This window comes from Phymastichus coffea, unplaced genomic scaffold, assembly GCF_024137745.1.
Source record: "Phymastichus coffea isolate CEN01 unplaced genomic scaffold, Cenicafe_Pcof_1.1 PCOF00111, whole genome shotgun sequence".
Lineage (NCBI taxonomy): Eukaryota > Metazoa > Arthropoda > Insecta > Hymenoptera > Eulophidae > Phymastichus > Phymastichus coffea.
In genome coordinates, this window is record NW_026706922.1 from 286,553 (window position 1) to 306,586 (window position 20,034).

Sequence of the window (20,034 nt, forward strand, 5' to 3'; positions counted from 1 at the left end):
TATATATACTTTTTGAGATATTAGTAATTTTTTAAACAAAAAGTTAATAACTTTCGAAAAAAAATTTTTATTGTTTATTGTTGTAATTATTTCGAAATTTTAAGGCATTATAAGTATTTTCAAAAAATCCGACTTCGATATCTTTATTAGTTTTTAAAATACAGCCGTTTGAAAATTTGTTATCATTTTTCTTTAATTGTTAATAACTTTTGATATAATTAATGTATCGTCTTCAAAATTTGAGAAAAATCTCACTTTTATGTGTACAACAATTGTGCCAAATTAAAAAAAAATCCGTAACCTAAGGGTTACAAGTCAATCGAAATAGCCAAGAATTACCCATATAGTCTTCATGTCGCACACTGACCCAGCCATGCAAAAGCCAACACGTGGAACTTGTCAACAGTGTCGGGCGAAATTAGCATTTTAATTAGAAATGAGGAGTGATGTGTATGATATTCCCAAGAGGCCGATATGTCGTCAGCAGACATTCAAGCGACACGTAGTTTCCGGTTCTGTTTGCTCTAGAATCGACTATTTTTTTTCTTGCTATCGTCGCTTCTTCCTGCGAATGATTATTACTATTTTTTTCGTTGATGATGAGCATGTTGTCAATATATCTCATCCTGCTGAGTTATTCGATTGGTAACGTGTCGATTTTTATTAAGCCGCACGAGTCAAACGAAATCGCGTGAGCCGCGGTAGCACAGCTTTACCTAGACATACATATACGAATTTCAATCGAAAACTCTCCAAAGCCACCCAACCCAACCCACCTAAAATACAATTTGGTCGGTTCCGAAGCTCCCAGAAGCACTAGGCAATAAATAATTCAATGAACAATCCCCCAGCAGTAGCGCCATTCGAATTATCCCGCGCGCGCCAAGGACCTTTGCTTTGGACTCTAAGTCTGAAGCTATGCCCTTGCAGGGCCCTTTAAATAACGAAAAAGAAGAAGAACGAGAAGATGCAGCGAACCTGCGGTTTTCCACGTGGAGCAAGTGTTCAAGCGAGGCTCGTCAGCAGCAAGCGCAGCGGCGGAATTGCGCAAGCTCGAGAGGTTCGTCCGCGGAGGGCTGTTGGTGGGGATCGGCTAGATCAATAGCGGGCGGGCGGGCAGGCCGCAGGCAGACAGGCAGGCAGAGAGCAGTGCGCGGCGCTCGTGTGCGAGTCTCGTCGCGTCGGGGTCGCGCTGCGCCGTTCTCGACGCTGGAGTTTGACTGCACGAGGACGTGGTGGTGGTGGTGGTGGTGGTGTTGTTGTCGCCGCCCCGGGGACACTCGACGATGCTCTCGTCGCGCTTGGCGCTACTGCCGATCCTGCTCGCTCTCGGCAGCGCGCTCGGCAGGGCCGAGGACAGCATCGACCTCAACACGTAAGCTATCGATTTGTCCGCCTTTGCGATAGCGCCGACATTCCCTAGGCGACGTTCGCGCGTCCGCGAGGGACTTGCGCGCCTCGCATATGGGGCACGGCTACCATCGATCGCGTCTGCGTCCTCCGCATATGGGGTGAGCCACAGAGTGTGGGTCTGCGTGTTACCGGGACTCCTGCGACGTATCGAGGATTCGCCCCCCCCCCCCTCCTCTCCCGCCTCCGATGCGCCGACTCACGCTTTTGCACTCACAGCACGTTCTCGATCGTGTACCAGCAGCCAGAGCGAGCGTTGTTTTGATCCGGATACCTTAGGCGCGAACGCGCGCGCTCTTTGATGCTAACAGAACAACATTGTACACTCGTAAACTGGCGTCGTGCGAGGTGAAAAGCGCGCGTTTTTCCTTTCTCTCGTCCGCCGGTGGAAAATTTGGGTCGAGGAAGTGCGAGCTTACGAGTGATCAGACGTTCGTCGAGGAGAGAGCGACGACTTTGGAATGTGACTCGTACCGCTCGCTTACGTTTGCAGAGTGCAAGCATGGTCGTCCAAGATAGGCTTCGAGCTGAACGAGGTAGGCAGGTATCTGATCAACATCGAGAGGTTCCAAAAGTCCTACAAGGATGCCACGATCAAGGTGGTCGAGGGTAAAACTATCGTGCAGTCCATCGCCGCCGAGATCGAGAAAATGCTCGACTCCAAAGTGGAAGCTATTAAGGTTAGTAGTGCGCGGGCGAGCGCCTCTTCGGAGTTTGGCGAGTCGAGCAATGCCAAGCGTGGCTTCGGCAGCAGCTGATCGATCGACACGCCGATTCGTGTTGCAGCGGATAATGGATGTGGCCCAGGCCAAAGCAAAGTCAGCTTACGACTCGGAGGTGGTGCGCGAGCCGCCCGACGCCGAGTACGAGTACAAGGACGTAAAGAACTACACGACCATAACGACCACTTACAACGAGCACTTCGACGAGACAGTCAACCTCAACTACTCGGCGATCCACGTGCCGACGACGGTTTACGGTCGCGATAAGAACGTCCTGCCGGCGATACGCTGGTCGGAGGAGCTCGACGAGACCTTCAAGAACAATTACCGACAGGACCCGTCGCTGTCGTGGCAGTACTTCGGCAGCTCCACGGGCTTCATGAGACTGTACCCAGCCACACAGTGGACGCCCAACGGCAGCGATTGTCACGACCCCGACCTGTACGATTGCCGCACGAGGAGCTGGTACATCGAGGCGGCTACCAGCCCCAAGGACGTTCTCATACTCGTCGACATCTCCGGCAGCATGACCGGCATGAGGAAGGAGATTGCCAGACACGTGGTCAATAACATTCTCGACACACTTGGCAACAACGACTACGTCAATATCATCAAGTTCTCCAACATCACGGAATACGTGAGTCACGTGTCGTGTTCACTTTCTTTCATTCGTCGTAATGCATCGCCCAACTACGATGGACTGTCGATACCAACGTAAACGCTCCAATGTTTAGGCGGTGCCGTGCTTCGGCGAGGGTCTCGTGCAGGCGAATCTGGCCAACATCCGCGAGCTGAAGAACGGCATCTCGGAGATGACGACCGAACGCATCGCCAATTTCACGATGATCCTGTCTTACGCCTTCGAATTGCTAGCAGCCGCGCGCAACGAACGTCTGGGCTCGAGTTGCAACCAAGCGATCATGCTGATCACCGACGGTGTGCCCGACAACTACAAGGAGATCTTCCAGCGCTACAACTGGGCCGACAGTCCCGACAATCCAGAAATGGCCGACATGCCCGTTAGAATGTTCACGTACATAATCGGGAGAGAAGTCGCCGATATCAGGGATTCCAGATGGATGGCTTGTGCCAATCGCGGTTACTTCGTCCATCTCTCCACGTTAGCAGAAGTTCGAGATCAGGTACTTTGTCCGAAGTTTATTCTAGCGATAGCGTCGGAAAGCTAATTTCTATGCCGTATCAATAGGTCTTAAACTACATATCAGTAATGGCACGTCCGCTGGTGCTCAATAGCACCACACATCCAACCATATGGACTCAAGTCTACGCGGACATTGCCGATCCGAAGATCACCGACTGGCTGTGGGATAAGAAAGAGCGGAACGAGCAAAAGGAGCGCTACTGGATCTATCGCAAAAATACCAAATTTATGAACCTCGATGATGAAATGAAGGCCTTTGAGAAAAGAATGAGGAAACATCCGAACCTCGCCGGTGATCTTTACAAGTACAGACTGATGACTTCTGTCAGTAAGCCGGTGTATGATGAGCGCGATACCGCGGTAAGTTGTCATTAGTTTATCAACTTATTCGGTGTTTTTTTTTATTTATATTTTTACCAAATACGACTAAAACAAATGAATTCGGATTTTTCCTCGACCAAGCGATGCGAATCCTACGTGTTAATTAATTCATACAGTCCTCCTTGATTTTTCAAGTGCAGAGCAAAAATAAAACTTATTTTATATACCAGTACAACTAGAAAGTATAGAAAAATTATAAGCAAGTTGTCGTAGGATTGTCTCAAGTGCGTAATTTGTCCGCAGAACATCACAGAGTCGGTGCTGATCAAAAACGCCTACTGGGTTGAACAGACGAGAGAGGTTGGCAGTTAGAATAATGAAAAAACCAAACGAAAGCAAAAAAATGCAACAAGTTGATTTCAGTGCATAATAGTATCCCCTGTATCATCTTTTGCCCTTTCTATATTTAAGATGCTCGTACATACACGTATTAGCTACTCCTCTTCGCAGTTTTTCGTATGTACCATAGGTATATAATCCGAAATTCTCTCACGATATTTACATACATGCGACGTTCTCTCTCTCTCTCTCTCTCTCTCTCTCTCTCTTTCTCTCTCTCTCTCACTCTCACTCTTACTTACGGTCTTTCGTTATTTCTATATTTTTGTTATGTTTTCTTTTAATCTACGATGAAAAAATGCGAAAAGGAGAATGGCGTAGAAATACTCTAGGCTCAAGTTTCGTCTTGCTCTATTTGATTTTTTATAAATAAATATATACATATATCTTTAGTACATTTTGAAGTAAAGCATTTAAACGATATACATAGATAGGGTATATATACATTAGGAGAAATTTTCTAGCTAGTCAGAACCCCAAAACCAGTAGAAATTATTAAAAGGTTTTATCTTCCTAATTATATACGATAATATATATCAATATCATCTTGTAACAACTAATAGTATAGATGATGTTGCAGTGATTTTATCAAGTCTCACGTCAATCACCACAACATTGATCGCATAAAGTTGAATATTTTTGTATGCTGATTTTTTTTAGACATAACGTAGTATATACGATTGATCGAATGTAGCGTCGATCCATAAATCATTTGACCTGCCTAAAGACCGCGACTCAAGTTTTTTTTTGATAATTTTTTTCAAGGTTAAATTACATCACTTACGTTGTCATTTAATGACTTATGGATTGAAAATATCAATTATATTGTGTTATAGAATAAATATTTTTTTAGGCTAGTCATCGTATATTTGTGATTAAAAACTTTTAATACTATAATATATTTATATTTTCTATAACTATAGTTCTACATTATATTACGTATAATAAGATCGTAGTTTTTATAGTCGTCGTTTACATATTATAAGGTAGCATCGGAGTGAACGTCGTTAATACAAAAAGTGCATTTAATTATCATAGACTACTACACCATAGAAAAGTCTAATTTCTTAGAATAATTCATTATTAATTCATATAGCGTTGAATTTTATTTTTACAATTGTTTGAATATACCAAACAACATGGTAGTTAAAAGAGAAGCTCTAGGAAGTATGTGACTTCGAGCGTTGCTGCGACTCGAAGTCACCATTACTTCCGTTGTCAGTTGACTCAGCAATGCATTTTCGCAATTACAGATGAGGGTTGCAAATTTGCTTGGCGTTGCGGGAACCGACGTTCCGATCGACGATATTAAACAACTGATGGCTCCCCATATGGTACTGTGAATCTATTGTTTGTCGTTGAGAATTACTCGTCGAAATACTGTCGAAAATAAATTTGTGGTCGTTTTCAGTTGGGTGTTCACGGTTATGCGTTCATTATCACCAACAACGGCTACATTTTAACTCATCCGGATCTGAGGCCGGTTGTAAGTATCTAATAACAATTGAGAAAATCTATTCAATGTTAATTCTTGGCATTTGCCTCTTTTAGTTTCAAGGTATTTTAAGGCCAGCTTACAATAGCGTAGATATGGCGGAAGTCGAGCTGGTGGACGGTGACGACGTGTCCAGACAATTCAACGAAGGATTGCTGCAGGTAGGTGTTTTCATTGGAAATCAGTCGACAACAGCTCGATTGACCGTTCGATTGTAGTTTCGAGCGGATGTGGTGAATCAGAAGGAACACAGCGACATCATGCTCACCACGAAGTATCATTACGATCACAGGGTGAGTTGGCTATCGCTTATGCACAAAAATTCATGATGGTAAGAGTCGGCTCGATATTTTGCTTTTCGATCGCAGAAGCGCGTCGGGAAGCTGAAAAGAAAATACGATTCGACGCCAATCAAAGGTACTCCATTCACGTTGGTCGTCAGTTTGCCCTACTTCAAGAACAATGCCAATACTTACGTAGTGCAGGCAACCAAAGACATTCGACGCGAGGACTTTGACAGTGAGTATAACGGACATAAAACTCGTTGCCGAGAATTCCCATGATGATCATTATGTAAACTTGGCTTCTAGAAAATATTCGCGCAGCCAAATACTTCGCGGGCAAAAACTGGCGGATCCATCCGGAATGGCTGTACTGCAAGTGAGTATATCCTCGTGGAGCGGGCGCAAAAATGAAAAGTTTAATTGACAAAGACGAAAGAGCCGATTTCAGTATTCATCTTTGTATCACAATTTCAATGTCAATGTTTTCTGCACTAATCGGTTCAATATTTGTTAGTTTAGCTTCGATAGGTAGTCACGAAAGATTTTATTTTCTGAATTTTTTTTTGTCTGCGTCACTCTTGTGGAAAACAAAATTGGCACACGAACGACCAAAGAAAAAAGATGAACATGTTTTTGCAGATCTTACTTCAAGGGCACTATTACATGGAAGAAAACGAAATACATCTCTAACACACAGTACAAAATAACACCGAGACACCCGTAAAGACACTTGCACTAATTTTTTCGTATTTCTTAATTGCTTGCATTCGATTGTACATATTGTAATTTGTATCTGTAAAAGGAAAGCAATTTAGTCTCTTTTAGTTTTTGGTAATTGCTTCGTAATTGTCATTATACCAAAGAGTATAAATTAGTTGAGAGTACTTCGCTTGCGATATCGTATTCATTATGTCATAGCTACCCTTGATTGTCGAACATTGTGTGATTTGAATGGCGTCTGGCGAGGAAACGGAAGGAGGAGGCTACAGGAGAAATACTTTTCAGGTACTACTTCGAGAACGTGTACAATTTCTCCAGTCCCGAGGAGGAGCTGCGTCACTTTTTGAAGAAAGCCACGGAACCCTCGTGGAAGTGGGGTACCAAGCCTTCCGAACAATCTGCTCGTAAGTGTCGTTCTTCTATCGCTTCGTTACGTCCGACCGATCAGTACTCGATGATCGTCTGTTCGTCGCTGCAGAGGGCGCGAAGAAGGCTGGCGAAGAGAGCTCCGAGTCGCACTACTGCAACAGGGATCTGATCTCGAGTCTAGTGTACGACGCGAGCGCGACCGAATGGTTCGCCGATCCCAACGGCAGTCGCAACGACAAAGGGTATGAACACTTGATCATTATTCCCCCGCGTTGTTCGTCTCAAAACAAACACTTAGTAATATACGACAATGAGAAACATTGACGAATTTGAAAATCATTAAGCAAACAAGTTGTCAGCGCGGAGTGTCAGCGAGGATTGACAGTGGCCCAGATAACGTTCAGCTTCAACGCTAAAGCGAACTCGTGCAACTTGAACAATAACATTCATTCGCGAGTCACGCATTTTTCTTGTTTCTATCAACTCATATACGTATTCTTCAAGATGCAACGAGCGCAACAGAGTCTCTGTCCGTTTAATGCAATATTAATCACTCGAGTGTGTGTGTTGTGTCTTTCAAAGTAATATACAATTCATATATCTTTATACTTACACGCACCAATAAGAGTTTTGCACGCTCGCACCATTTCAGTTCTTATGCAATTCTTATATGCACCTGTGTAATCACGCGTCGACACTCTATTTCATTTGTTCTATCACACGTTGTTTTTGACTCTTTAGTTTGTTGATGTATGCATTTACAAATAGATTTGCAAACGTTAGACATCAGAGAACGGAAAAAGAGCGTTCGGTTCTTGTTTTCTCTCATATTCGATCGGCTTGTAGATCTCGCCGGCGCGCACAAAAATTATAATGACGCATCCTGATCCTCCTTTACTAACTAATTCTTGTCGACTTTCAACGCCACGCAGACCTATAGCTAGGCTGATGACGCGTCTCACCAGGTAAAGTCTCATCAAAATCAAGCACCTTACATTATCTTTATATAGTTCTGTTGGTAATATATCAATCTTCCGCGTACCCTTTCTCTCTCTCTCTCTCTCTCTCTCTCTCTCTCTCTCTCTCTCTCTCTCTCTCTCTCTCTCTCTCTCTCTTTCTTTCTCTATCTCTATCTCTCTATCTCTCTCTCTATCTCTCTATCTCTCTCTCTATCTCTCTATCTCTCTATTTATCTCTCTATCTCTCTCTCTCTATCTCTCTCCCTCTATCTCTCTCTCTCTCTATCTCTCTCTCTCTCTCTCTCTCTCTCTATCTCTCTCTCTCTTTCTCTATCTCTCGTCTTTCTCATTTTGACTGTCATTTGATATAAATATTTATCTGTACTGTATATACTATCTTTTATCTTTTCTTTTTCTTTTCTGTAAAAGAATAAAACGTCGCTCTATACTGTCTTGCAAGGATCGTGCTTTGTTTCTCTTTTCTTTTATTAGTTCAATTTTTGTGTCATGCGAGCATTACTTTTTTGATTTTGTCATGCATTACTCTACGGCACGTTTTTGCATAGCACCTATTTTTGCGAGTTTTTTTTCAGATTTTTGGTATCCAGAGCCGGAAAATGTTGTGAATAACAATAATAAAGTATTGTATCTCTGTGAAGCTGAACACTTCTTTGTGTTATATATATAGTCCAAGAGCGATCATGTTTTTTATATATACCTTAATCCTCTCATTATTTTAGTTTTATTATCTCAAAAAATGTTTTTCAGATATTCCTTGGATTAACGATACTTTTTTCGACGTTCGTTTATATATTATATACATATACGTCCGTATACTTTTATAATTATTTGAATATATAGTGTTTGTCGAAATTACAACATTTTTTCGTACAGTAAAATTTGACAATTGGCATAGTATATGTGACTTATCAATTATTTTGGTGAATGAAATTTGTTCGTGAATTTTTTCTTGTATTGGTACATAAATGTATAAATAAAGGTATGTGGATTGACGATAAACAATGGCTTTTGACAGCAAAATTGAAAGATCTGAGAAACCGATTTGCAAAAAAAAAACGTTACCTCCGATCAGACATGCTTGACTTAAACAACTATATAACTGAAGTGTAGATTGTAGAGTTTAAATAATCGCTAGTTTCTCAGAACTTCCGCAGTAACGCCACATAAAAAGGACAAACAATTTGAGAATTGCTTACTATATGTGTAATTTGCCTTTAAATATAATGCATCCTATGTGAGGCAATGGAAAGGCGTTGAAAAGCACATAAGCATATGGTAATGCAAGTCTCCATAGATAAATATTAGCACTGCGAAGCTTGGAAATAAAATCTCTGTATTATCCAGTATAAAAAAAACATTTGTCTTGGATTAATGCAAAGCAAACAAAAACTATAATAATCCGTAACAAGCCAACGAGCGGCTAAAACCTTGGCAAAGTCAAGGATGTATCGCAGCATCGAGGTATGCAGCGAACCCGAGGTTAATTCAAACGTGCCTGTCTGGAACGTACGTAGGAAAGAGCAAATGCAGCGCTTCGGCTTCGTGCTGGCATTCGTGGCGACTAGAAGCGGCCTGACGAGGTGGCAGGACCTGCCGGTCGAAGGCTTGGAATGGAGCGACTTGCCGGCGGACCACTTCAGCCGGCTGTACCCGCGTGCCATCGACGAGGTCTGGTACAAGCGAGCCGTCGAACAACACTACGTGCAGCCCGAGAGCTTCGTGTTCTCGGTGCCGATCGACGAGGACGGCGCCAGCAACTCGACCCTCGTCACCGTCAGCCAGGCCGTCTTTGTCGGTGAGTGCTGGCCGCGAGAAAGTCGAGAGAGAAAGAGAGACTGAGCGCAGCGTCACGCACCCTTTTCGACGCAGAGAGCCCAACGATGAAGGCGCCGGCGGCGGTGGCCGGCTTCCAGATGACCCACGCCTCGCTGCAGGCCTGGTTTCACAACATCACCACGTGCCAGGACAAGCACTGCGAGCGCCACTGCGGCCACGACGAGGTGGACTGCTTCCTGGTCGACAACCATGGCTACATCGTGGCCGCGGCCAAACCCGCGGACGCCTCGCTGGCCGGGCGCTTCCTGGGCGCGGTGCATTCCATCGTCATGGACCGGCTGATCCGCTCGGGCGTCTACGAGAAGGTCACCGTGTTCGACTACCAGGCCGTCTGCCAGAGGCCCACCGCGGAGACCAACCACGGCAGCGTTCTGCTCACCGTGAGTCTCGCCGTGAGGACCGCGTCGACCGCGCTCTAACGACGCCCCGCTCCGCTCCGCAGCCGTTCAAGGCCATCGCGCTGCTGGCCTCGTGGATGTACGGTCAGCTGGCCCTGACGCTCGCTCGCGCCGGCCTCTGGAGCCTCGAATACGCGGAAGCCCTGGCCTACCCCAACGACGAGATCGAGCTCGAGAGGCCCAGCGACGCGGACGAGCCGTCGGCCGAGGCCGAGGCCATGGCGGCCGACAACGGCAACAAGCCCGCCGCCGAGATCAAGGAGGACGCCATCTACGATCACTTCGTCAGGATCCAAAGATCCAAACTCGAGCCCTGCGACCAATACGTGAGCAAGCGAGCGAGTCCCGAGCGAGCTCGCCGTACCTGTCACGTCAACGGCCACTTGCCTGTTGCAGGTGGACCTGTATCTGCTGTCTGAGATACGAGCCAACAACTCGGTCTACGACAACCCGGAGGAGAACATCCAGGGCTGCGACTATCTCAAGTACATAGTGCAGCCGGTCAACGCGACCAATATGATTCTGCTGGTGATCGACAATGCGCAGTGCAAGGCGACGCTCCAGTTCGACACGCTGCCGCAGGAGGTCACCTATTCGATCAACTCCAGCACGCTGGCTTGTCAGAAGAGCCGAGCCAACTTGGAACGCGTGCGGCCTCAATCTTGCATTCGCTATCATCCCAAAGAGAGCGAGATCAAGGATCTCTGCGGTCGCGGCTCATCCAATTCGCGACTCGACTTTAGGCTGCTACTCGCCCTCGGTCTACTCGTGCATTTTGCCGGATCGAGCCAGCGTTGAAAACTCCCCCCCCCCCCCCCCCATCTCTCTCTATGATAGGGTGCGACGGATGCCGGCGTCCGAATATTATTACCGATCACTCCTGTACTTTCGCGTCTCTCTCTCTCTCTCTCTCTCTCTCTCTCTCTCTCTTTCTCTCTTTCTCTCTTACTCATTCTGTCTAAGTGTAAGTGTGCGAGCCAAAGTCAAACTCGACGACGACACTGACGGACATGCGAGAAAAATTAATGACTGTGTTGCGTTCGTACCGCGCTTCAGGCGTCAACCTCTCGAAGCACACACGCCACTCGTCGGCCCTGACCTTTTGCCAGCTCTTCATTTTTTTCATCGACCGAGTATCTTTCTTATCATGAATCTGTCACGCACACACATACACACACATACACACGCGCGCGCACACACAGACACACACACACAATGGCAAACGAATTTATCAGTAGCGAGTAAGTCGTAAATACGTACGTGTAAGGGCCGACGACGTGCGAACTGTTGGAGGCAAGCGCGACCAAAAGAGAATAGAGGAAAAACAACCACTGCTAATATTGCTAATTGACTACTACTGTTACATTCGTACATTCGCGTTTTGTACATTAAAAGAGAAAAAAACAAACAAAACAAACTATGAGATATGTAATTTACTATTTATAGAGACTATTAACTTATAATTGATTTTTGTAAATTACTGTAATGTATATATATTATATAAAGGTAATATAAGATAACAATTACCAAAGAGTGTAAGATTGTGTGCCTTTGGTCACGCGGTTAAAACCAGATCTTGTATGTTTTTCAAATAAATCATTGAACTCTTCTTCTATTACTTTCGTTATTCATGAATTTTTTACATTTCTAGCTATAACTCTATCTTATATGGTACAAAAGTTATTTACAATCTTAATTACAATTTTCAACATGTGGATGTGGCTCTTATTCAAGATCTTTTATAGCTTCCAATAACATCTTATGCTGTACAATTTGTTGAAGCTTTACATGCAGTTTTTCCAATGTCCCACCACCTTTCAGAAATCCTTCTAAATTGTGCATGGTGCAATTTGAAAGTCTGTGGTCTGTTATTCTGTCTTGAGGATAGTTGTAAGTTCTAATTTTTTCATGTCTCTCCCCGCTTCCCATTTGCTGTTTACGCATGCCTTTAGTACTTTTCAACTGTTTATCTAGCTTCTCCTGATATATTTTGGCCCTTAATTTTGCCATAGCCAATTCCTTGTTTTTCATTTGTGATCTATTTGTTTGACACTCTGCGACTGTTCCACTGGGTATATGAACTATTCTCACAGCAGAATTTGTAGTGTTTACGTGTTGTCCTCCAGCTCCACTTGCTCTCATAGTATCTATTCTCAAGTCTTTAGGATCTATTTGTATATCGATTTCACTGGGTTGAGGTAGAATTGCTACTGAAACAACACTTGTGTGGATTCTTCCAGATTTTTCGGTTGCAGGAACTCGTTGAACTCTGTGAACTCCACCTTCGTGTTTGAATTGATGAAAAGCATTTCTACCGGATATCATCAAACTGGCATGCCTAACTCCACCCTTTTCAGAGTCGTCTAAGTCAATAATATCATAACTGAAACCCAAGTGCCCAATATGTTTTATGTACATTTCCAAAAGATCTTTGACAAAAAGCATTGCTTCCTGTCCTCCAACACCTGCGGTAATTTCTAGAATAATATCATCATAATGTTCTTTTCCTAAATTTTCAAGTATTAATCTAGATAGCTCGTCATCAACTTTTTTTAACTGTAATTCGTAAGTTTCTCTTTCCTCTCTAGCAAGCGTTGCAAGCTCAGAATTTTGTGCTGCCAATGTGTATTGTTATTACTAAATATTTTTATACTCTTTCACATATTAAAGTATAATTTACTCACCTAGTTCTATTACACTTTTAATACTGTCTAGAAGGTTCATCCTTTCATTCAATAACTTCTTAATCGGATGATATTCTAGTAGTTTATCAAAATCAGTGCTATTTCCATTTTTGTAAGCTTTAATTAGATATTCGAAAAATTTTTTCACATCATTTTCTGGTAATATAGAGTAAGCAACTGACATACATCTGTAAATTTTTTTATTCATAAATGCAAATATTGATAAAAGAAATTTGTCACAACAGTGATGAAATCTGCATACCTGCTGACATTTTGAAAGAATATTCGAGGCCGCAATGTTAGGTTAGTAGTCCAATCAGTGTAACTGTTATTGCTTCGTTCGAGAATTCTCCAGTACTTGTAAAATCTCCGACTATGTAAAAAAACTGCTATAGTACCATTCCCTATTGTCATTATCACTTGAATCAACTTTCATTCATAAGGAAGAATAGTTTTTCACGCCGTTTGTGTGTGGTGTGTTGTGTGTGATACTGTCGTCTGCTACAATTTCCCACTGTGGAGGTGCTGCCAACTCATTAGCGTGGGACACTTCTAAAACAGAGTAACAGACAGTATACTCACATTGTGTCACACGCGCAACTGGCAGAGCAACACGAGCGGTCGCACGGACGTTTGCAAGAGCTTCATCTGTGAATATTCAAGTAAGTTTAAATATTCATTGCAAATAATAAAGGCAAAATCGTGGAAACGCTGTACGTGCACTGCAAACTATTTTCAGATTAGTCAGTTTCGCATGGTGATAATCGAAAGAAAGTACGCGTCGATAAAAAAATACGAGAGCGAACGGATCTCCGGCGTCTTTGTTTACTCCTTTCTGCTTTTATATTGCAAATATACTGATATAGCGCTCTCTGCTAACGTGTTTTTTTTGTTCATAAAAAAGAATGCGCGCAGGCGTCAGTTGCAATCTTCGCGTAAGGAATGCCTCATGGCTATATAACAAACAGGTGCATCGCCACGACGTATATTTTCATTCTCGAAATCTTTTAAGAAAGATATTGCAATAACGGCGCCAACTGTCGGTGCGTCTCTGTGCAGCAACGCTTCAAAGGTAACGCACACTTTCTCCCGTGAATTACATTGCATTTTCAATTGTGCACGCTTTTAACGCGCGCCAGTTTTTCGTCATAGTCACAGAGAGTCGTCGTCTCACACAAGCGCGCAAGCGTGTATAGTTGTAGTAGCAGCTCTCCACACAAAATTTCTTGGAGAGAGAGAGAGAAGGAGACTTGAGCATCGCATTCACAGAGTCGCACTGACCTTTTTAGAGTTGCGCGGTTATCGATTTTGCTCGCGAATTGTTATCGAGTCGATAGGTTTTTCATTAAACTATATTATTAAATATAAGAGAGTTGTGAGGGAATAGAGTATTGTTATCTCTGGCCTTTGAAAACTTCACGCAGGCGTTCCTTTATTGTGCGTGGTAAGTAAGTCGGTGTCTTGAAAAGAAAAGAAAACGATAGATTAGTATCGATGACATTTTGGCTTGAAAAGATAGCGTCTGTATCATTTTATTTTTGTTATTCCGTGGTGAATCAGCTTGTTGCATTTATTACCGTAATTCAATACTTATGGGAACTTGAAGACGTTGGTGTCGTAAATCGTAAACGGCAATTAAAAAATAATTTCATTCATATTAGAATTATAGGTTGTGTATCTACAAATAGATAGTTATTTATGGTAATTAATATGCCATTGTGTTTTGTTTTAATATCAAAACATCTGACAGGTATTCCGATAACGCAATTATCGATAAAAGCAACCAAATATTTATTAATATAATTATACGTAAATTATTTGTCTTCTTGTTTGCATAGCGTCGCCCAGCAAAGGCTTCCCAATCGTGGTGACGCACTTAGGGAAAGAGGGGAAAACGAAACTTCAAATTGAATGCGAAAGGATCGAATAAGGGATCAAAGTACAATGTTTCACGTGTTACATGAAGTACACGTATCTGGTCGCCTCTCGTACATGATGTATGCTACACACCGCGCGATGCGATGATTCACTATTATAAATTCTTTGCTCGTAACACTAAAAAAGCGTGCAAAAATCGCTTAAGCAAAAATTGGCAGGAAAAAGTTAGTGATATCTCGATCTGCGAATCGATCAGTGTCCGAAGTGCATCGGTCGAAGATACGGAATACGGAATAATTATGATCAAAACCGAAAGTACATCAAGTATATAATCGCGCAACGAAAAGTATAAGTATATATATCGTTAAAGAGAGACGGAGCGAGGTGGATGCTAAAGAGAGGGGCAAAGTGAGCTATGCGTATTGTATGTAGGTAAGCCAGCAGTAGGGATTGTCGGCTGCTAGACAGAGACGCCACCAGGCAGCGTGCGAGAGATCCGAAGAGTATAGGTGTATAGGCGAGCGTGCAGATGTAGCTTTTGAGGATCGTTAAAAATTCGGAAAAGAAAGCAAGTCGTCGCTGCATTTCGACTCGCTTCTTGCCTTGCCTCGCTAATGAACTGGCGCGCGTACGTGCGTAGCAGCGATATTTCATTCGAGCGCAACGAGGTAAAGCCTGCGTTCTATATTTTACCGCGCATCAAACGAAATGTATAATGTTTTACGCGTGTCATTTCCATTGAATTTTCGACGAGTCGCTGCTCTCTCCAGTGCAATGTTTGTGTTTGGTGTTTCAGGTCATTGCGAGCAGTCGATAGCTAAAAGCTTCGCCGAGAGTAAGAGCAAGACAAGCAGGATGGACGAAGAGAGCAGGACGCAGGAGAAGCCGCCTGTCGACGGTACGATTGTTTTATTGCTTTTTTTATTGCAAATGCGCTTCGAACGATTTGTCATTGCGCAATGCCGTTTAGCGTTCCGCGTGTCGATTATTGTTCGTTGCCAGCCGTTTGCCGTATAATGTTTTATATGACACGCGGTGCTCGAGCTCCAATAAAACGGGCCCGATGAACAAGTCTCACGTTGCGCGCTGTCATTTCTCTTCAGTAACCTCGTGTATTTGCACGTTCTATTGTGGGTCCTACAATTATTATTATTATTATTGTTCGTAGCTTTGTCGTTTATAGGAATGACGCTTACGCAGAACTTCGATTATCTAACGTCTATGTCGTCGAGATACGACGTGATTTTTCTTTTGAATTTGATTGTGTTTGTCCGAGATAAGAATTATCGATTTTTTTAATATTCGTTTCGATTTCCAATATAAGCATAAACAAATTTGAAAAATATAAGTATTCAAATACATAAAATCTTTCAAGTTTTCCTTTCATTGAGAATAATTTTCAAATATACATTGATGATTTGCACAAATTATATTTAAATAAATAATACCAAATAACAATTACATCTTGATAAATTGAATATTATTACTGAAAACATTTCTCTCCCATACTGCCTATACTTTATTGATTTACATATGGACTCAGTATATCTGATTTATGCAAATGAACACATTGATTGTTCCATTTTCACTTACGTAATGTGTAGAAATGTCTTGACATCTAATAAATTTCTATGCAAATAATGACAGTTGCCATCTATGACAGTGAAGCATACTAAGTAATTATTAATTTTAGATGGCTTCTTCTGGCAAGACTATCTTGATGCATCAAACACAATGGAAGTACCACAGATAATGTTTCAACACGTAGAAGAAACTTTGCAGAGTGGCATTGAGATTGGAATGTCTTTGGAAGTTCCAGTTAAAAAAGGCAAGGATGAAGAAGAACCTATATATTGGGTCGCTACCATTGCTATGGCTTGCGGTCCCCTGTTAAGATTACGTTATTTTGGTGGGGATGATAGAGCATTGGAATTTTGGTTCAATTTGACAAAAGAAGCTGCTCATGAATTGGGCTGGTCTGTTAAAAATGACAAAAGACTGGAACCACCAGATGTTGTGCTTGTGAGATCCCCAGACTGTTCAGAAAAGTTACAAGAGTTTCTAACTACATCAAAATCCATTCCTATTGAAATGTTGACTGGGGTAAATAAAAGACATTGTTCTTAAGTTTCTCAAATGATTTATATTCATTGGTAATAAATAAGTTTGTTTAATTTTAGGATGGTCTTAGCATAATAGATAGAATTAAAACAGGGATGAAAGTGGAAGTTAGTGATGTTCGACACCCTTACAAATTATGGGTAGCTACAGTAAGTCAAATGTTAACTCAAGTAGTTGCAAAATAAAATTCAACAACTATGGTAACATATTTTTAATTTTAGATTAAAGAAAATGTAGGAGGCAGACTTTTACTACGATATGACACTCCAGGTTCATCGTCTAAAGAATTTTGGATGTTTTGTACTTCTGAACATTTACACCAGTATGGCTTTGCATCAAAGGCTGGAGAATCTGACTCCAATTGGTTTTTAGAACCACCTAGTTCAATTGTAGATATACATACTTACGAAGAATGGAAGGAATTAACAGAGAATGGTCCAAAGGATCTTCAAGTACCTGAGAATTTATTCAATAATAGCATTGATCATGGACCACATGATTTCAAACTAGGAATGAAATTAGAAGCAATTTCTCCTTTCGACAGGACAAAGTTCTGTCCAGCAACTGTAGTTAAAGTATTTGATAGTTCTTACTTTTTAATTCAAATTGATGTATATAACAAAGATTCCGTAGAAAATCTTGAAGAATATACATATACTGGTAGCGAGAAAAACACATGGCTCTGCACTGCAGAACATCCCTATATTTTTCCTATTGGTTGGGCTAAGAAAAACAATATTAGGTATTTATATAATTATAAAACACCACTGGTATACATTAATACCAAAATATAAATAACGCTTATCTTTTCACAGCTTGACACCTCCTCAGAACTGGACATCTGATTCAAAAGAATTTCATTGGGAAGAGTACTTAAAGGCTACTAATGCAGTAGCTGCAGAGGAAAATTTGTTCAATCCTAGAGAAAGTGCTAGTGATGCAGGATTTGAATGTGGAACAAGACTGGAAGCCGTAGATCCTCAAAATGAAAATAACATTTGTGCAGCTAGTATAACAAAAATTATTGAAGATCTACTATGGATAAAATTAGATAACTACAGTAATAGGACTGAACACATAGTACATATGCATTCCTTACAAATTTTCCCAGTGGGATGGTGTGAATCCAATCATTACCCACTGCAACCACCTACAGATTACGTCGAAATGTGCAAAAAAATACAAGTCAATGAAGTGATGGCAAAGAAGAGTAATGTGATAGATATTCCACTATCAGGGCCTCGTTCATCTATGTGGTGTCCAAAGATTTACTTTAACTATCGGTGCTTCACGGGGCCAATGATTTCAAAAGGCAAACTAGCAACACTTCCCAAAGCTGTTGGTCCTGGACCTGTAATTTTAGTTATGAAGGAAGTCTTATCAATGATTGTGTCAGTTGGATACAGAAGTGCAAGAATCCTAAAAGTGTTACAGTGCGATACCAAACCAGAACCTGGCTATAATTTAGAAGTATTAAAAGCAAAGCACAAAAACAATACTTACAGAGCAAATGTAGCAATTATCACGTCAGGTGATATGGTAACTGAATTTTGCAAGAGCATCTGCAAGAAACTGATGGTTTGCCCCAATTTATTTGGTCCTCTTCAGGTGCCGGAAAGTGAATGTCCAGATAAATGTCATAAAACATCAAAAAATAAATTTATTAGTAAGTATTTCAGGATTAATCAAAGTATAATTTATTTTCAATAGATACAGTATTAATTTGTTAATTCTTTTCGTAGCAACGACAGTTGGAACTGGCAAAAGAGGTAAACCCAAGGGCTACACAAGCATAATGGTCCAGAAACCTAGGCCTTGGGGAAAGCGTAAAAGAAGGAGAGGTAGATGGGCCAACAGAGACAAAGAACAAACAGAAGGGTTAGAGCAGGAAGAAGAAATGTCTTATTTATCTATGGATCTTGCAAAACACGTGTCTAACGCTTTGAATGATATATGCATTGAAGATCAACAACAACTTTCCGAAATCGACGTAATGATTCAAAAAGGATTGGAGAAAACTGATAAATACGATGATATTAAGCAGGAATTTCCATCAAGCAATGCATCGGAAGACTCTAGAAGTAGTTTTAATGACAAAAAAAGCAAAGATAGCAATATGGATAGCCCAGGAAGCTCGTCGGGCAGCAAATTGAAGTGCAGTCAAAACAGCACCTCAACGAGATCTAATAAGCGAGAACGAGACTGGGAAACGAGCATTGAGTCTGACGGGTCGGACGCTGAAGCCGAATACGTTGAGTTGCAAAAGAAACAACGACGGCCTAAAACACGAAAACTAGTATCAAATCCATTGTTTTGGACGGTCGACGATGTTTTCGAGTATCTGCGAAAGACGCCTGATTGTAAAGAGCTGGCCTACCGAGTTCGTCAAGAGGTACGATTTTTCAAAAATAAATTAAGCTCGCGCTAGTATTCTTTCATATGTGATGAATTTACATTTTGTTTTTTTGTTTATTTTTATAGGAAATCGATGGCTTGGCATTTTTACTGTTGAATCTTCCATCTCTCACGGACCACATGAAATTACGAATGAGTTCCGCGATGAAATTGTGTCGTCATGTAGAACAAGTCAAAGTAACGTTCTTCCTGAAGCATATAAACGAGACCGAACCAGAGCAATATCAAGTAATGTAAACCGTGTATCATATCCCGACGAAAGAGAAATCGAGAACAAATTATGCGTTGTATGATATTAAATAATAGTGTTTACGATAGTTTTTGTTTAGTTTGTAAGCAACGAAAAATCGTCTGTACAAATTCTCATACATATTTACATTGCGTATAATGTAATTATCATGTTATATAAGAAATCAAATTGATTATTACCACGATATATTTACTCTTTTAGTTCAATTTCATCGTCACTGAATCATATAATTATGCACTTGACGCACGATGTAGTAGTTATGAGTTTAGCAAAGTATTACTCTTTATTTTTATCTTCTTTTTTTTAAAATAAGTATTGTACAAAGTTATTTATACGAGAATATTATTTAAAAAAAAAAACACTGTTAAACTTTATCCGCAACATCAATCAGTTCTTTTACCCGCTTACGTCAAAACTGAAAATATTAAACGGTAAGGGAGCTAGCTCATTTGTAAGCCACAGTTGTTTTGCTTATCTCGTTGCAGTTAGCTTCTTGACAGTCCCGTTAGCAGTTGAAACTATTGCACATTATTTTTCCAATGCATCGATTACCATTCCTCGTCGAATCGCCGATCCACGGTTGAAAAAGC

The 20,034-nt window shown here is 41.6% G+C and overlaps 3 protein-coding genes across 7 annotated transcripts; 2 read left to right on the forward strand and 1 right to left on the reverse strand.

The window, feature by feature from the left end:
• Positions 1–1,126: 1,126 nt before the first annotated feature.
• LOC131670511 (voltage-dependent calcium channel subunit alpha-2/delta-3) lies at positions 1,127–11,683 on the forward strand. Of its 3 annotated transcripts, XM_058946168.1 has the most exons (19): positions 1,127–1,375; positions 1,904–2,090; positions 2,197–2,769; positions 2,867–3,274; positions 3,340–3,654; positions 3,919–3,975; positions 5,268–5,348; positions 5,426–5,500; positions 5,566–5,670; positions 5,728–5,802; positions 5,878–6,028; positions 6,100–6,169; positions 6,433–6,513; positions 6,799–6,917; positions 6,992–7,124; positions 9,377–9,657; positions 9,732–10,078; positions 10,141–10,422; positions 10,493–11,683. In XM_058946168.1, the coding sequence occupies exons 1-19, from the start codon at positions 1,287–1,289 to the stop codon at positions 10,892–10,894; spliced, it is 3,831 nt and encodes a 1,276-aa protein (XP_058802151.1). In that variant the 5' UTR covers positions 1,127–1,286; the 3' UTR covers positions 10,895–11,683. The 3 variants fall into 3 exon arrangements, with proteins under 3 accessions (XP_058802151.1, XP_058802153.1, XP_058802152.1); XM_058946170.1 differs by lacking the exon at positions 6,433–6,513; XM_058946169.1 differs by lacking the exon at positions 3,919–3,975.
• A 126-nt stretch (positions 11,684–11,809) lies between these two features.
• LOC131670512 (peptide chain release factor 1-like, mitochondrial) lies at positions 11,810–13,271 on the reverse strand. Its single transcript, XM_058946172.1, has 3 exons — positions 13,043–13,271; positions 12,781–12,968; positions 11,810–12,711 (listed from the first exon to the last, which is right to left on the reverse strand). Exons 1-3 carry the CDS (start codon positions 13,192–13,194, stop codon positions 11,822–11,824), a joined length of 1,230 nt encoding a protein of 409 aa, XP_058802155.1. The 5' UTR covers positions 13,195–13,271; the 3' UTR covers positions 11,810–11,821.
• An 86-nt stretch (positions 13,272–13,357) lies between these two features.
• On the forward strand, positions 13,358–19,814 carry LOC131670561 (scm-like with four MBT domains protein 1). Of its 3 annotated transcripts, none has more exons than XM_058946251.1 (8): positions 13,358–13,442; positions 15,455–15,556; positions 16,352–16,761; positions 16,839–16,928; positions 17,001–17,521; positions 17,595–18,445; positions 18,522–19,171; positions 19,261–19,814. In XM_058946251.1, exons 2-8 carry the CDS (start codon positions 15,514–15,516, stop codon positions 19,429–19,431), a joined length of 2,736 nt encoding a protein of 911 aa, XP_058802234.1. In that variant the 5' UTR covers positions 13,358–13,442; positions 15,455–15,513; the 3' UTR covers positions 19,432–19,814. The 3 variants fall into 3 exon arrangements, with proteins under 3 accessions (XP_058802234.1, XP_058802236.1, XP_058802235.1); XM_058946253.1 differs by lacking the exon at positions 13,358–13,442 and adding an exon at positions 14,064–14,224 and having other exon boundaries at positions 19,261–19,813; XM_058946252.1 differs by lacking the exon at positions 13,358–13,442 and adding an exon at positions 15,118–15,326 and having other exon boundaries at positions 19,261–19,813.
• The last annotated feature ends 220 nt before the right edge of the window (positions 19,815–20,034 follow it).

Excerpts from the sequence above, each read along its gene's own strand:
- LOC131670511 (XM_058946168.1), top strand. The coding sequence starts at position 1,287 with ATGCTCTCGTCGCGCTTGGCGCTACTGCCGATCCTGCTCGCTCTCGGC. Across the intron at positions 5,803-5,877 it reads AGTATCATTACGATCACAGG|AAGCGCGTCGGGAAGCTGAA; the intron begins GTGAGTTGGCTA and ends TTTCGATCGCAG. Across the intron at positions 6,170-6,432 it reads CCGGAATGGCTGTACTGCAA|ATCTTACTTCAAGGGCACTA; the intron begins GTGAGTATATCC and ends ATGTTTTTGCAG.
- LOC131670512 (XM_058946172.1), bottom strand. The coding sequence starts at position 13,194 with ATGACAATAGGGAATGGTACTATAGCAGTTTTTTTACATAGTCGGAGA. Across the intron at positions 12,969-13,042 it reads TTCTTTCAAAATGTCAGCAG|ATGTATGTCAGTTGCTTACT; the intron begins GTATGCAGATTT and ends AAAAATTTACAG. Across the intron at positions 12,712-12,780 it reads TAAAAGTGTAATAGAACTAG|CACAAAATTCTGAGCTTGCA; the intron begins GTGAGTAAATTA and ends ACACATTGGCAG.
- LOC131670561 (XM_058946251.1), top strand. The coding sequence starts at position 15,514 with ATGGACGAAGAGAGCAGGACGCAGGAGAAGCCGCCTGTCGACG. Across the intron at positions 16,929-17,000 it reads ACAAATTATGGGTAGCTACA|ATTAAAGAAAATGTAGGAGG; the intron begins GTAAGTCAAATG and ends TTTTAATTTTAG. Across the intron at positions 18,446-18,521 it reads ATCAAAAAATAAATTTATTA|CAACGACAGTTGGAACTGGC; the intron begins GTAAGTATTTCA and ends TTCTTTTCGTAG.